This window comes from Alligator mississippiensis, chromosome 3 (assembly GCF_030867095.1).
Source record: "Alligator mississippiensis isolate rAllMis1 chromosome 3, rAllMis1, whole genome shotgun sequence".
NCBI classification, from domain to species: domain Eukaryota; kingdom Metazoa; phylum Chordata; order Crocodylia; family Alligatoridae; genus Alligator; species Alligator mississippiensis.
Window position 1 is genome coordinate 283,190,001 of NC_081826.1, and position 13,987 is coordinate 283,203,987.

The 13,987-nt window shown below is 40.2% G+C and overlaps 1 protein-coding gene across 5 annotated transcripts in view; it reads right to left on the reverse strand.

The window, feature by feature from the left end:
• NEDD4L (NEDD4 like E3 ubiquitin protein ligase) overlaps nucleotides 1-13,987 on the reverse strand; it is a 352,508-nt gene that overhangs the window by 184,183 nt on the left and 154,338 nt on the right. For 3 of the 5 annotated variants that reach the window (XM_059725264.1, XM_059725263.1, XM_006268859.4), the window contains exons 4-5: nucleotides 10,143-10,181; nucleotides 6,564-6,617 (exon numbers count right to left, since the gene is read on the reverse strand). In XM_059725264.1, the coding sequence (XP_059581247.1) occupies nucleotides 6,564-6,617; nucleotides 10,143-10,181 (93 nt within the window). Of the gene's footprint in view, nucleotides 1-1,619; nucleotides 3,056-6,563; nucleotides 6,618-10,142; nucleotides 10,182-13,987 lie in introns of those variants that run through there. The other 2 variants (XM_019495950.2, XM_019495951.2) reach the window with 2 other exon arrangements.

The following is a 13,987-nucleotide window of genomic DNA, read 5'->3' on the forward strand; positions in this document are numbered from 1 at the left end:
AAAGACTGCCTGTGAATTACCCCAAATTTACAAAAAATTACAACTGGATTAATTTGGATTGAGCTTCACAACTCGCCCTTTTTCTCCCAAATTCCTGCACTGAAACATCCTTAAATTTCAAGGAAAATCGGTATCCAAATATGTATGCAGTTCAGGCCTACTATTACAGATTAAAACTTCTGAAAATAAAAAAAGGAAAAACACTTAATGTTTATGTGACAGAATAGTAACATTTTATTTAACATATTGAAGAGCATGTGTGAACTCCTAATGAAAGGAAAACACCAGAGATATTTTCAATAGGAGAATTCAGAATGCAAAATATCCAGAAGCTGCCAGCAAAGACACTAATCAATACATATACAAGGGGTTTTTATCTGGTACACAAATTGAACAGAAGTTTTTGTGTTCTGAATTAGAGCTTTGAGGACAAGTATTCTTGTATTCCTAATGGGTGCTGGAGTGTTAAAAAGATGGCTATCTTGGAATAACTTCCATACTATTTGTTTTTTGCTATAAAACCTGCAGAGTCATCATATGGCCTTGCTGCATTTAGCAGCTGTCTTTCTCTGCTACGTTTAACTGAAAGAGAGTGTGAGAGAATAAGGCAGTGTACAAGTAATAAAAGGCCAAAATTGTTCTAGCGAGGCTGTTTTCACAGCTGGAGATAGAATACTTACTATTCTATATACAGCATCATTAAGCTTAGAAACTCAAGTGGGCAGTGTTAAATTGCACTATAAAGCAATTCAAGCAAATGACTCCTCTACCCCCTTCAGCTTTAACCACGCTTGGGTTTTTAAAATAATTGTTTAAAATAACATAAAACACAAATTCTCCCTCATTATATGAGAAACAAGCATTATAAGACAATTTTTCACTTTATAATGCAACATCATACCCAAGATGCTGTTAAGAGACACTTATATGCCCAAGATGTACAAAACGAGACGTTACTTAGTGATGTGAAAACCGCATTTACAGTAGCCTGATCACATTTCATTAGACACTGAAGAGGCAGAGAGCACAAAACGGCATATGTGAAAAGTTTTGTTTTTTGGGGTTTTTTTGGTGTAAGAAAAGATGAAGTACAAAAGTATTTTTTGTAATAACAAAAACAATTCCAACCCCCTCATAGTTTGAAAGCAAAATTAGTTTCCTTACCAAAACTTACTATGTAATTTCCAAGCCCTAAGCTATTAGTGTATTTTGCTTTCATGTTAAGTCTGTGGGTATGTGTATGTATGTATACATATTATATTCAGAAAGCACTGTAATATTTGTTTAAAAAAAAAGGAATTCTTTGCACAGCAAAGACTAGCACGCTGCTAAGGCAATTAAGGAACAGTGACACAGGCTCCCAATCCCAAGTCTCTTCAGCTGACGTCACACTGAGTTAAGCAACATGTGAGCCATTAGGATCTCAACAAAACATTACACTTGTAATCATCACTGGGAGCAAAAGTTATTTTAGGTTAGAAATAAAGATGCTTTACAGACTGTTCCAGAGAAATGTTGAGCCTTCTCGTACTAAATGAGTGAAGATCTTTATCTGAAAATGAAGAAGCTTTACTAGATTGTATAGGTTACCAGGGAAGCATATTCAGAGAGGTACTTACTGTGGCCCTGGCTGCTGTGGGACCAGGTGTACCAGGGCTCTCCTGAGCAGGAGCTTGATTTTGTTCTTCAGGACCACGGGTTACAAGAATTCTGAAATGCTGCTGCCTTGTGTTTTGATCTGGTCTGATTTTAAACGTGCATCCCCCTTGTCCTTGAGGAATCCTTTCTACTGAATTGCTTCTAGATATTTCTGACCCATTTCTGCCATTTCCATGAAGTTCTGAATTTGCTCCATCTTCCACAGGGCTAATCTGTTCTGGTCGTGGCTGGACCGGGTAGGAAGTGCTCCTTTCCAGCCGTATCCGGGGATATCTCACCAACCTGTCTCCTTTTGTTCCAGTAAAACCAAAATTGTAATCGCCTCCTATACCCGTACCACTGGCCTGTGGCTGCTGCAACTGGAGAACAAAAAGCTTTTTTCCTGAATTTGCTGACATATCTGGCAGATGCTGCAAAGACCAGCGCCTCAGTTCAGAGGCAGGAACATTGTGCTGAGCCTCAGACCCAAAGGGCAAAAGTGTTACCTGATGCATATCGGCGCTGGAAGCACGATGCTGAATTCGTACACCACTTATGTTTAAACCTGAAGCTGCTTCACTTCCCTCATCATCTGGGGCAGTAGATGCAGCAGCATCACTCTGGTTACTGGAAGGAATTGTACAAAATATTGAATGGTTACAGGAAGCAGCTCCATTAACCTGCTGCCCTAGTTCTTCAGGCCCCCTGGGCGGTGAATTTTCTGGTGTCACTTCTGGACTGCTTGGCGAGGAAGAACAACTTTCCATGGGTGATGTCAGATTCTCCCTAAAGTCTGAGAATTTACATGGAAGCGTCTCATCTGGAGAATCTGGGGCTCCGCACTCATCAGCATAGCCATTCACCGCTTTGCGCTGAAGGGAAATGTGCATAGATGAGCTCCTTGTTGGGCGCACATCAATACTGTTCAGCAGCTGAGGAATAAACATGGACGTGCTCCTTTTTAAGGTGCCCACTTCTTGTAAATCGCTGCCACCATAATCCGCTCCATGTCGGGAGAAAGGATGAGGACTGTTTCTTCGGGGCAAAGTATGGAATGCCATGAAAAAGTCATCTTCTCTTTCGCGGTCTAGGATCTCCGATTCAGGGGCTGTGTTGCTTCGTCCAGAGCCAAAATGAAACCGCAGCCGATGGGCCATGGTTTTACAGAGAGAGAAAAAGGAGAAGGAAAACAGCAGCAATTCAGGAACTGCCAGAAGTTAAAAACCATAGACATAAACTCCAAGAAAAAGTGTCCCATCTGCCAAACTGTTAGCACTGCAGCACTGATAGCGACAGATAGCAGAAATAGCCCAAGTGGCAAGCAGCATTCCAGGCATGATTGGATAAGAGCAATCAGCGCTCCTACACACTGTCACATAGGGTAGGATGGTTGGAATCACATGACCTGGTTCCCCCTCTCCAATGCAAGCTAGTGATTTTTTTTTTTTTTTTAATACCAGCAAGAGCCTGAAACAGCACCTTCCCAGCTGCTCCTTTTCCATCAGAAAGGAGCGGCCCCAGCGGGAGAGCTCTCACAGCTGACTAAGGCAGCAAACACACTCGGCACTGCTATAAATCTAAACCACATAATATTCACAGGGCACTTTTGTACTCAGCAGAGACAGAGAGAGAGAGAGGGAGGGAGAGAGAGAGAGTTAACTAGAAAAGAAAAAACCACTCTAATTTAGTGTTAAAAAGTTTGAGTCAACGTCATACGCAGATAGGCAAGTAGAAAAGGGTTCAGGGAAGAGACAGACTCAGGCTTGATCCGTTTCGGTGGTGTCTGTTCCAACATTAGGCTACCATGGTAGAACATAAATAAATATTAGTGCATGGTTATGCTTTAGATTTTTCCTTGTTCTTAAAATGATTTAAGTAACAAACTATTTTCTCTGGAAAAGGGCACAAGTTCCACGTTGCCACTGTAAACACAGCATAGCCTATGCTACTCAGTACAGCTTATTCGCTACATAAAAACTACAACAAATAAAGAAACCTTACATATGACAAGGATTTCACACACAACGCAAGAAGCAGAAATGAGCAAAATGGCAGGAGACAGTTTCTTTTTCGGATTTACCAGGCAGCAAAGATGAGTGAAAACTGGAGACGGGTGTGCATGTAGCTTTGTCCTGATTTCCCTTAAACACCGTACAAAAACACTGCCCAGCACTGGCAGACTTCCAATGAGAAAGTTAGCAATATTACCACGAGTCTGATTGCCAGCATGGAATACAGTTATGCTTGCTAAGAGCCAAAAGAGCTCAAAGAACAACGAACAGACAGCATACAACCCAAAATTATAACATCCCCTAAAAATCAGCCCTCCAGAATCTCACTGTTTAAAAAAAAAAAAAAAAAAGGGGGGGAGCACATTTGAGGGCCCCTGGAGTTTTAATACACTTGTTCATGGTTCATACAACAACCAATTAAAAAGAATCTTCAAAAAGAAACAAAAGTATCCCCCATTCAGTAGTGCAGAGAGGGAACTTGTTTGAAAAGCACTAGTTTTGTCAACAGCTATGAAAACTTGTGGGGGTAGGTCAGCCCCCCACTTAGGCATTAAACCTCTGTTTTTCAACAGATTGCTTTCAAAAACAGAAAGTGACCAATTAGAGGAGAAATGGAAGCTACTTTAAATGACAAAATAGCCACGGGCCAGGACAATCCTCTATTGTTTTAACTGGACTATGAGCCAACAACAAGAAAAACATGGGTATTTTCTAAGCAGCAACAGTACTGAAGATTGCCTGATGCAATCCCAGGTGCTATTATTATTTTAATACACATTTCAGATGACAAAGAAGGTTTTAGACTATTTGGATGACAAAGACTTTTTGCACTAATGCTTAAAAACTTGTTACCAAATATTTTTGGTTGTGGCAGGGCTGGGTAGCAGGGGCAACCTTCTCCAATCTCACAGTTCTGTGGTGGCTATGGTACAAGTTGAACCAAAAAATGAAAAAAAAACCCTGACAAAATTAGGCTTTATACTAGTTATTTACTCCCAAAATAAACTGTAACATAGAAAAATAAGTGTTTTGGCTCCCAAAATATAGTCATAACATAGAAATCAATCTAATAAAATTCAGTTCAATGCACCCTCAGCCTAGGCACATAACTTAACACTATGATAAACTGAACCATAAGTGCTCTTTGTTTTATATATATATATATATATATATATATATATATATATACACCACACACACACACACACACACACACACACACACACACATATGCACATTAGCTCCATCTAAAAAAGCACCCCAAGTTACCAAACATAATATCTGAAACGTAAGCAAGAGAAAGGTCTCAAATGTTGCTTTGCAGTAACAGTTGAAAAATACCTTTTAAGTGACTGCCACTAAACTATTGCATTCTGGTTTGACTTCAGGAGGCGGTTAGCCAAATTAGGCAGGCAGAAGGCAGGGCAGAGTGGCACTGTGTAGACTAACAAATTAAGTGAGGTATAAGCTTTTGTAAGCAACAACTCTACTGTCAGATGCTGAGAATGGCATCATGTCCAGCCAAATTATAGCATATGATGAAGTAAGCTATTGTTTACAAAAACGTATGCCTCTGAATTAGTTTATACGGTGACACTCTGCCCTGCCTTCTGCCTGGTTTGACTCTGCACAACACTGCCCTCTGCTGCCTGGAATAAGACCCATTCAAAAGGTTATGATGTTGTCCCACCCACTGGTTAGCCTACAAAGAAGACTACAGCTAGCCAAATCTAACTAAGAATCTCCTGTAGGTCAAAGGGAGGTGGCCTATGTTTGTATAACAGATGATCCCAATTTCTCTTTTGATTAAATGCACACCAACAACCACAGAGTCCATATACCTATGTTGGGTTACTTCCTTACAATATTCCCTAGACCTTTCCCCTTAAGAGTCTGTATGTATATTCTATCTTGCACTACAGTTAATGGAGACATAGGGAAGAAAAAAGAAACTGCTTTTCTATGAATGATCTGTTTTGATGTTAAAGATCTCATAAAGTAATAAAAACATATTCCAACTACCTAGCAAAACTTATTTCCCCTCCCACTCATCCCAATATAGTACACACATTTTGCTGAAACACAATGTACTTATCCTAATCAGAGCAAAATGAACATTTTATGTAATAACACAGGAGAGTGGTGCTAAAAGTGTTGGATTTTATTTTAGTAGTTTACAAAGTATAATATGGCACCAATCTCTTCTACTTTCCCCAGAACCAAAGCATAAAGATTTTTGCACAGATACCTATTAAAGAGTGACAGCTATTTAATCTTATCAAAACGAGCAGCTCATAAGGCTTGGAAGGCTAGAATTTTCATTATAACTTCCCCATTGCAAAAGATGACCTTGGTACAGGAAAATAAATTTGAATATTGATGCTGTAAAACAGACTGATGTCCTGGTTTATGTGCGTCATTTTATGTTCCTTGGTGTAGCTGCTGAAACATCCCAGATAATATGAACTTTTTAATTAGAACAGGGGTCAGCAACCTCCTCAAGAGATTTTGTTTAGCCTGCAAAGCCAAGACATCAGGGAGAATCAGGAGTAATTTGGTGGTGGTAAATAAGAAGTGGTGGCAGCTGCTGGGTCAGAAGCAGCACCTTCTTTTCCCTCCTCCCCCCATGAACAGAGCTCTGTCAATTTGGTATGCCACTCCTAAAAAGTAGCCAAGCCCTGAATTAGGATATGTCAAAGTATCCAAGAATTTAAAGAAGCTGTGTGACATCTGTGCATGGGCCACTGGTAACACCTGAGTCAGAGTGGGGGAGGCACATGCCCCCCCCAGTGGCCAGTCAATCACTGGGGGGGTCCCCACAGCCAATCTCACCAACCGGGAAGCCAGTGGCACTCCTGTGCTTCACTTTGTGTTTAATAAAAATACAAAGAGCAGTACAAGGACTATACTCACCAATCTGTTTTCATCAAACACTTCAAACAGGAGTCGATGATTGGTTGGGTTTACCTATCAGAAAATACAAACAGTGTTACTTTACATTCATTACTTTTATGGTGACATAAGCCATTTATTGCAGTTTGTTAAATAACTAAACCACAACCATAAGGATGAGAGGCCAAAAAGCTTTGTGCCCAGCTCCAATTACGCTTAATGTGCAAGTGCAAGAATGCTTCATGCCTAAATGTGCAGCAAACATTCTAAGTTTCAATATTATATTTCTATATACAGCAATTAATAGAGCATACTATATGCTACTTTCCTGTTCCAGCAGAAAACTCCAAAGGAGAGAGATGTGGCTACTGCATACCAAGAGAGCTATCCTACCAGGCATAGGAGGCTCCATGGTTACTGGACCATGAAAGTCCCTAGATGGCCAGACTGATGGGACTCTGGGGACTTCATTAGTACTGCAGCTGCAAATCCTAACAGGTGATGCACCAAACAGATTTTTAAGAGGCTGTTTCTCTTTTGGCCTGGATTCTGAGATTTTTCATTCAGAAATATACTGTCTTTCTATTATTTACCCTCTGTTCATCTATCTATATGTGGTGACTATTCACCACAAGGAACACTTTGTAAAACTGAATTAAAGGTAGACCACACACACTGTGCATTTTCAGAAAACTTTCCCAATACTGTAGCCAAGGAACAAATACTCCTCTGAATATAGTGGGCTATTCCCAATATTCTACTTGAGGCAACACAAAGAAGATAATCCACACTGGGAAGACACATCTGTGAGATTCAGGGGAAATTCCAAATTTAACTATATTGAGGAGTTTGAGCCACCTTGTGTATGAATTCATTGGGTTTATTTCTGACCAGGAGTTTAACATGTTTGTGTAGTACCTGTTCTGCTGTTAAAGCAACAAGACTTCCAGTAGTCTGGATCATTACAGAGTCCTAAACTGGCCAAGGGCAAGCCAGAGAATATCAGTGAAATCATAAATGCAAGCATATATAGCCAGTTCCTACAAGTCCTGAACATGAGGTTTTTCCACTGGAGGGGGAGCGTCCAGGTATGTGAGCACTGTGCCTTATGATCTGCCCTCCAATGCCCCACCTTTTTATAAAAAGACAATGTAGGAAAAAATGGAGTTACATGTACCAGAGCTCAGTTTCCTGAATCACCTGCCCAGTGTGGAACCAAATCTAAATATACGTGGATGGATAAACATTGCATTAAGCTTTGGGTTCATTGAGCAACAGTTTTCATCTAATTTTTTCCTGTAAAATCTTAAGTGGAGACAAGGGTACAGGTGCTTTTACCACTGGGCAGTGAAGCATGGTCAGCAGTATGCCTCCAAGTGACTGGTTCATCTTGTAGTAAAGGTGCAAAGCCTCATCTCCATTATCCTCCAGCCAGATTGCTAACTGGCCACCTTTTCTTTGGTGGCCAGTGAAGAGATACAAAATTGCTCCTTCTTCCCCTACCTCCAGGAGGTCTCTTCTAGGACAGAATTCAGATTGTTCTGGGACCTTGATTTCTGTATTTAAATCTTTACATTTAAAAGAGATTAGATAGATAGATAGATAGATAGATAGATAGATAGATAGATAGATAGATAGATAGATAGATAGATAGATAGAGTTAAAAATTCTCTGGGTTTACCATGTTTTGGTTTTAATAAATTTAAGTTACGCATCTATATGTTAAACTTATGTTTAGCAAATTATATTCACTGGGAATAAATGCTAACGATGCAATGGTGGGCACCTACTTGATTTAAACTTTTTTCATTTTTACAGCTTGTTGTGTGTCAAAAAGAAACTACCATTTTCCTTATATCCTTTTATGGAGAAGCCCAATAATCACCAATACCTAAACAGAAATGCCAAACTTTATAAGTGAAAATGTAACATAACCAGACAAATTCAGGTAACAAGAAATCTGAATGCATCAAATCCTGTTGCGACTGGAATGGGTAAAGCTGGGGTGAGTCACACACAGCTCCTAGTAGCAAGAAAATTCCTAGGAATTCAGCATTATTCACACAAACAGGTTTAAGTCTGTTTTTCCCCAGAGTACATAATGGCTACTAACAGACGTGGAGGGAGATAAAAAAGGTACACACTTTACCAGAAGCAGCAGCGCATTACTTCCATTTGACTCCACCGCATCCGTGTAGATCGGGCTCTTCAGCAAGGTTTTTTGGCCATTTCATTTAAAGCTGACTCAATCAGCTATTAGATAAAAGTGCCAAAAAAGCCCCAGTGAAGCGACCGATCTGTACAGATCCTGGGCAAGCCAGGTCCAACTAATGTGCTGCCTCTTCTGGGCACATGCTGGACTCGGCAGAGGAGTGCATCGAGTTTAAATTAAAGCTCTGCTGTTTTGTTTAGGTCTGCAAGCAATCTATAGGATGAGAAACAGCTAATGCTGTAAAGATAATTTTAGAGATTTAAAAACAAATCTATTAAAAGTTCACTGGTGCAGTCTCAAAAAAAACCTATTTTGAAATGGAAACTCACTTTAAAGCATTTCTTATCTCCCAGATTAGATATTAACATATATTCCTTAGTAACTATTTAAGTTACCAAATTAGCACAATGGTCAATGGCTAGAACTGTACAAAAAACATGCTGCAGGATACTCCAGTTTTAACAATTCACAATGCCATGCTTGTGCCTGTTCTCAAACAGCTGTTGTTAAAGATTAAACTGCTGAAATTTTACCTAACCTACTTTTGCGAAGGGAAAAAGAGACTACAACTGCCCAGAAATCAACTCCACCCAGAAAAATCTTTGTAGCATCTGAGGATCAGAAATGTTTTTTTGCTCTCACTCATTTCGATTCCATAAATATATGAAGTGCAATTTGGAGCAGTTACTATTTTAATTCTATTATTTACTACTTTTAAACATTCAACTCTAGTTGTTGTGATAAAATGCCAGTTATTACTTGTAACAGAAAACACAACATTTTAGGTTCAGTTCTATCAACTTTAACATGACCTGATGCTAATTTAATTAGTTACAACGAAAATAACATTTATATTTTTCCTTTGCCCTTATGCCATAGGCCAAAATTCACTCGTTCAATTGTCCTCCTTTACTTCTAATTTGTTTGGGGGATTTTTGTCATTCCAGCTCAACTTTCAGGATCTTTAAGCATAAAATAGCTATATAGATTCTTTCATTAAAATTATGCTGTGCTATGACACATTAGGAAATATTTTCCTTATTTGCCATTACATAGACCATTTAATACCACAGCAAACACTGTATACTAAAAATTGTATTTTAGTGAAGAGTTTTCTATCCTTTACATGCATCAACTCAAAGCCTGCATAAAATGAAGCGTTATTAAATTGTGCAACCATCCATTTGTATGCTAAACCACATGTTAATATCTCACTTTCTATTCTGTTTTTTAAGAAAAAGAGATTAGGTGGTAATGTTATCTAGTCAAGTGATTTTTTATACTCTGAAATAAACCAATTAACATGTCCTCCCCACCCACTCCAATGTTTAATTACACTGAGAGATAAGCTCTCTATTATTAGTTATGACAAATAAAGGGAAACTTACTCTAAAATAAAATTCTTCATTCCATTTGGGATTCAGTGTCTGTAAAAGAAAATAGTTTTATTTTACCAAAAATATTTTTACAATCTTAAAAAGTTAGTTCATCCAGGCCGCTGGTCCATCTGAAGGCATTTAAATGTGCATGTATGCTATACCATTAGGTAAAAGTGATAGGGGAAAAAAAGCCCAATCAGTTTCACTGTAAAACCAAAGAACAGAAACATTTATCTTAAATGATTCAAAAACTTCACCACAGAGCAAACCAACCATAGGAGGGGATTTGAGCCAGATGAACCAAAAATAGATGTTCACTATAAATAGGATTCTATCAGTAGAAGGCAAATCATTGAGGACTTCTGCAAAGATAGCATCATGAAAGCCAGAAAACATTTCATTCTTGAAATGCATTTGTTTTAAATAATCATTTTATTTACTTGTTCTTAACTATAAGGATGAATTTATTTTGCTAAAGAAAATTATATATTAGGTTGCAGAAAAAAAGCAAAAGCTCTTTTCTTTGAACTAGTATAGTGGGATCCTTTTCTCCTGTTTCCATAGTAAACAAACACTACAAAGCACTGTAATTTTGTTTTAAAAATTGTGTAGGACATTCATGTAGCCTACAACCTTAAAAAAAACCAACCAGAAGATCATCAAGTTGAACATACTAGTAAATGCAAATACAAGCAAGTCACGCAGTTCAAATTGTAAAAGATAATATGTGGATGTATCCACTCAACTTATTTTAATGTTAAATCCCACTCCCTCCCTCCCTCCCTTCCACACATGCACCCCTGCCCCTGCTTTGTAGGTGCTGAAATAAAGACTTTATCAGCCCTGTTCCAAAGAGTACAGAGTGGAAGAGGGAAAATTAATTCTCCAAACCAGCAAAAAACTTGCATCTATATAAACTGAGGTCAATATATTTTTGGGTCTGTAACCATGTGCTATCCTTAAATACAGGCTCAGTACCAAGTATAAAGCTCTCTCAATCTTATTTCTTGAAACAAAAAAAAATATTTCTTTATTGTCATAAGGAGTTTTTAAATTAACCAAGTGAAGTAATATCTTATACTTTAATTCAATCGTGTATCTGTTTGCCTGCCTAGAAGGCAATAACTTTCGAATGCTTCATCCAATATATCCTACAAATTAGGGATGTAAATATCATTTAAAAATTATCTGTTTAACCTCCTCTAATGATATTGGGTAAATGGTTAACCGATAACACATACCTAGTTCTGGCCAGGGCGTGCAGAGCCAGGGGCGTGCACCTGCCCACCTCACCCCACCACAGGGAAAGGGCTGTAGCCGCCTGCCCAGAGCAGTGTGGGGAGCCAGGGGCTACACACAAACCCACTTGGACATGGCTGCTGCTAGGAGCCACCTTTGACAGAAGAAGCAGCCCTGCCAGACAACACAGCCCTCAAAGCCGTGGGCAGCAGGAGCAAGCGAGGGGTCTTCCCAGCTAGCTGCAGCCACCAGCACACTGGGAGAGAGGGAACAGACTAGCTATGGGTACTAATCCCTGCCTCGCTCCTCCCTCCTGCCTGACCGACGTCTTCCGGTTCCTGCCAGGACACCACGCGGCTTCCCTTCCCCCTTCGCTGCCAGACTGCACCCCACCCTTTTATAAACAATAACTGGCAAGCTATACCTGGTTATCACTGAGCTTATCAGTCACATAATTAATCATTTAACCATTCATATCCCTAAAACAATTTCAGGGAATATTCTAGGCATCAGTGGACAGAACGTACTTATTTTGGTGAAGAGACTCATCTTCTCACGTAAAGGGGAAAAATATCAAACATGCACAAAGGCCCTGTCTCCTACTTAGCAGACCCAAAACCTTCAACTACTTCCCACTGTCTATAGGTCAAAGAAGTGGTGGTCCTGGGGTCGTTACCTTGCACCAGACATTAAAATCAGATGGGAAATGAATCTTCAGACATACACATTAAAAGAGGACAAGGAAAGAAGTGGGTCTACTACAAAGTAAAAATAGAGGACTGTTGAAATTTCTCCTGCATATGGTTTAGCAACTGAATGGGTGCTGTACCTCAGTTTTCTATATGGGGGGAGTTGGAGGAAGAGGGGTTGATGGTGAACATGGGGCAAAGCGATACGTCTGATGGGAAACACAGAATGCAAATGGCGATGAAGCCATACTCCAAGAGTGTAATGCTCTCAAACCAGGGGAGTAAATAATTTCCATCCCAGAATTCTGAAGAGACTGACATACAACACAAAAGATCTATTAGCAAGGATTTCTAATAAATCTATTAAGTCAGGGCTAGATCCATATGATTGGAAATGCTGAGCCTATATTTCAGAAAGGAAGGGATGATCCAGACAATGGCAGGCCAATTACCTACCCTGCAATAGTAAGGAAGGCTTTGGAACAATTTCTGAAAGAAAAAGTAAAGACATAAAGGTAAAATGGGATATAATGTAACACGGGCTTATCAAAGGTAGATCAGATCATGCCAGACTAGACATGGAGAAGATCTAGGTGGGGTACACTGGCGCAGCCACATCCCCCTTCTGCCATCACCACAGTTGCTGTCCTGGGTGCAGGGGGAGCCCCAGAGCCACTCTTGCCCTGCTCTAGCTGCAGGCTATGGGGAGCAGCTGCACAGGGTGCCAGGCTCCAGTGGGAACAGCAGCAGCAGTAGTGAATGGGTTTCCTCTTCCTGCACCTGCTCCCTGCCACTCCACTACCATTATCACCACTGGCCAGGAAGAGGTACTGGTAGAAGTAACCCACCCCCTGCCCTACAGCTGTCTTCAGCTGACATGGCACCCTACACAGTCACTCCCTACAGCTCCTGGCTGGATCCGACTAGGAGGAGCTCTGGGCCTCCCCACAATGACCAAGTCCTCTGGGGAAGGGTGACAGAGGATGGGCACCCACTTAGTGCTCTTGCTCGCAACCTAGCTCCTTACTGTACCCCTCAGTGGCCTGGTGCTCCAGCCACACCTCGCCCCCATCCGCTATGGTCTGAGGGGCAGTGTATCACACCCCGCTATAGGAAATCCTAGATCCGCCCATGGAGCTGGCTATTGTTTCTTTGGCAGACTAACCAATTTTCTAAACAAAGGATATGTGGCAGTTCCCATCTGTCTGGACTTCAGTAAATCATGTGATATGGTGCCAGTAGTAAAAACTCTTAGTTAAGCAAAAGACGACGAGGATTAGTACAAGAATTGTAGAATTGGTAAGTACCGACTAAAGGGGAGATGGCAATAGAAGAGGAAATGTCAGGGTGGTTTCTAGTGGCATCCTTCAAGGATTGGTTTTCTGACCAATCTTGCTTAGTGCTTTCATCAACCACCTTGACACACAAAAAAGAGATGTATGATAATGAAGTTTGCTTATGACATTATGTTGGGAGGAATCATCAATACAGAAAAGGACTGGATTATCATAATGGAAGAACAGAATGACCTTAATGACTTAAGTATTAGATACAGGATGAAATCCAATAGTGTAAAATGCAAGTGAACAAGAACTTCTGCTACAAACTAGACCTCCTCAGCGGGAAATGAGTGTACCTGACAATCAAAGAATGATTATGAGCCACCACTGTGAGACGGATGAAAGAGGCAAATGCAATTGCAGGATATTTTTACTGTTATTATTTCTCTATTCTCAAGCAAAGATTTTATGCAAGCATCCTCCATCTTCCTCAGCTTTTCTCAGGCTTTTTTTTACCTATCAGCCTCTTGTGCCAGGCATCTGTCACCAAGCGCAGCTTATTAATCTTTTGTCCATGCCAGAGAAGTAAGACTTCCTGTTTCTTGTCAGTCACACCACAAAATGTTAACTTCCAACTGATGTTTTC